The 1596-nt window shown below is 34.6% G+C and overlaps 1 protein-coding gene across 1 annotated transcript; it reads right to left on the reverse strand.

Moving 5' to 3' along the window:
* Nucleotides 1-556: 556 nt before the first annotated feature.
* LOC131033109 (LOB domain-containing protein 11-like) lies at nt 557-1212 on the reverse strand. Its single transcript, XM_057964241.2, has 2 exons — nt 1054-1212; nt 557-898 (listed from the first exon to the last, which is right to left on the reverse strand). The coding sequence occupies exons 1-2, from the start codon at nt 1210-1212 to the stop codon at nt 557-559; spliced, it is 501 nt and encodes a 166-aa protein (XP_057820224.2).
* Between the last annotated feature and the right edge of the window lie 384 nt (nt 1213-1596).

A 1596-nucleotide genomic window follows, 5' to 3' on the forward strand; every position in this document is an offset into this window, starting at 1 on the left:
AGAGCCCCCGACCTCTGTTAGAATCATAAACTTTATATCAATAAAAATGACGAGCCTACAACATATTATTATTCATAATGAATATTTTTTTTGTGTGTAATAAACATAATAAATACAATACAATATCTTTTAATATTTTCAATTTACCAAACAATCCTCTCATTATCTCAAGACACTATTTTCTTCATCAATTTTACTGGAACCAGAAAATAATTTGCTGAAACAAAAGACTTAATGACAATGAAAAATGGCGAGTCCATGACGTGCCATTATTCATAATACTATTTATTTATATTTCATTAAACATTCTTTAACAATATTAATAATTAAATATATATTATTCTGAAAATCTGAAAACAATTTAATGATTTTTTAAGAATCAGATGACATTGGTGGAGCCTATTGAGGCAGACCGTGATTCAGTTTGTAGAATATAAACCTAAACATATTCACGCCTCCTAATTGTGTGGCGGAACCAGTGACGATGTTCAAGAAGCCTATAAATATGACTAAAAATATATGACCCCAGATTAAAGAATGACTGGTAAGAACGAATTCACAGTGGCGCCCATAATCCAAACGGGTCCTCATCGTCTTGCAAAACCCTTAGGTTATCCACTGTTGTTCCATTTTCACTATATGGATCGCTTTGATGTACAACACCCACTGCATTTTCTTCTCCAACGGAATTACAAAATCCGGTGAGGAGAGACGAAAGATTAGCCTGTGTGTTGTGGAGCTCTGCTTGAACAGTTGCTAGTTGTGATTGAAGGTCCAATACTTCCTTCTGCAATCGACAGATGGCGCCAGTGCAACCGTAGATTGGATCGTTCACTCTCACACTTGCTTCATATACCACGCTTGTTACAGCATCTTCTCTATTCTCAACCGCAATATCCTACAACAAAATGGAATGATGTTGAAATAAAATCCGCTTTGAGTTGAAATAAAGTCGATCAAAAGTCATTTATATTTAGAATAAGCATGCTTAGTTAAATCAATCAAATTATTTCGGTTGTGTGGCAAAAATCTGAGAAAACATTTGATACATACCCGAAGGATTTTGGCAATGTTCCTTGCACCAAATAATTTGTGTACAACAAAGAATTTGTGTGGATCGTTTGGTGCGAAATATGGAGCGAGCACGCATTTATCTCCACATTTTCTTCGTTGAATCTTGCAAGCAGCACACGGATAAACAATACGAGACATCCCTTCTGATTTCTGGTGTAGCTGAATTGGGTCTAGCGAGAAGATCAGAGTCGAATTCAAGAATTTATAGATGAGATCGATTTGGGAGAGAGTAGAGTAATAGATACCTAGAATACTTAGATGTATTACGGGTGTAAATGGGACTTTATCTTCTTTATTTATCACCATGTGACGCCGAAAAATTCGATTGATTATATGCGGTCTGTCACCCTCATACAACCGAGTCTTGGGGTGTTCAAATCTGATGTCAGGTGTACGAATGTTGAATATCAAATCACTAAAGTTCTATATAATGTCTCAATCAATAAAGATGGAAAAGATAAATACAAAGGGTGACTAAATAATATTTTAGTAATTAATATATATACAATTCAAACAATTATG

Source organism: Cryptomeria japonica, chromosome 3 (genome assembly GCF_030272615.1).
Source record: "Cryptomeria japonica chromosome 3, Sugi_1.0, whole genome shotgun sequence".
NCBI classification, from domain to species: Eukaryota; Viridiplantae; Streptophyta; class Pinopsida; order Cupressales; family Cupressaceae; genus Cryptomeria; species Cryptomeria japonica.

Coding starts and splice junctions, on each gene's coding strand:
- LOC131033109 (XM_057964241.2), bottom strand. CDS start 1,212: ATGTCTCGTATTGTTTATCCGTGTGCTGCTTGCAAGATTCAACGAAGA. Junction 899..1,053: donor ACATTGCCAAAATCCTTCGG/GTATGTATCAAA, acceptor ATTTTGTTGTAG/GATATTGCGGTTGAGAATAG.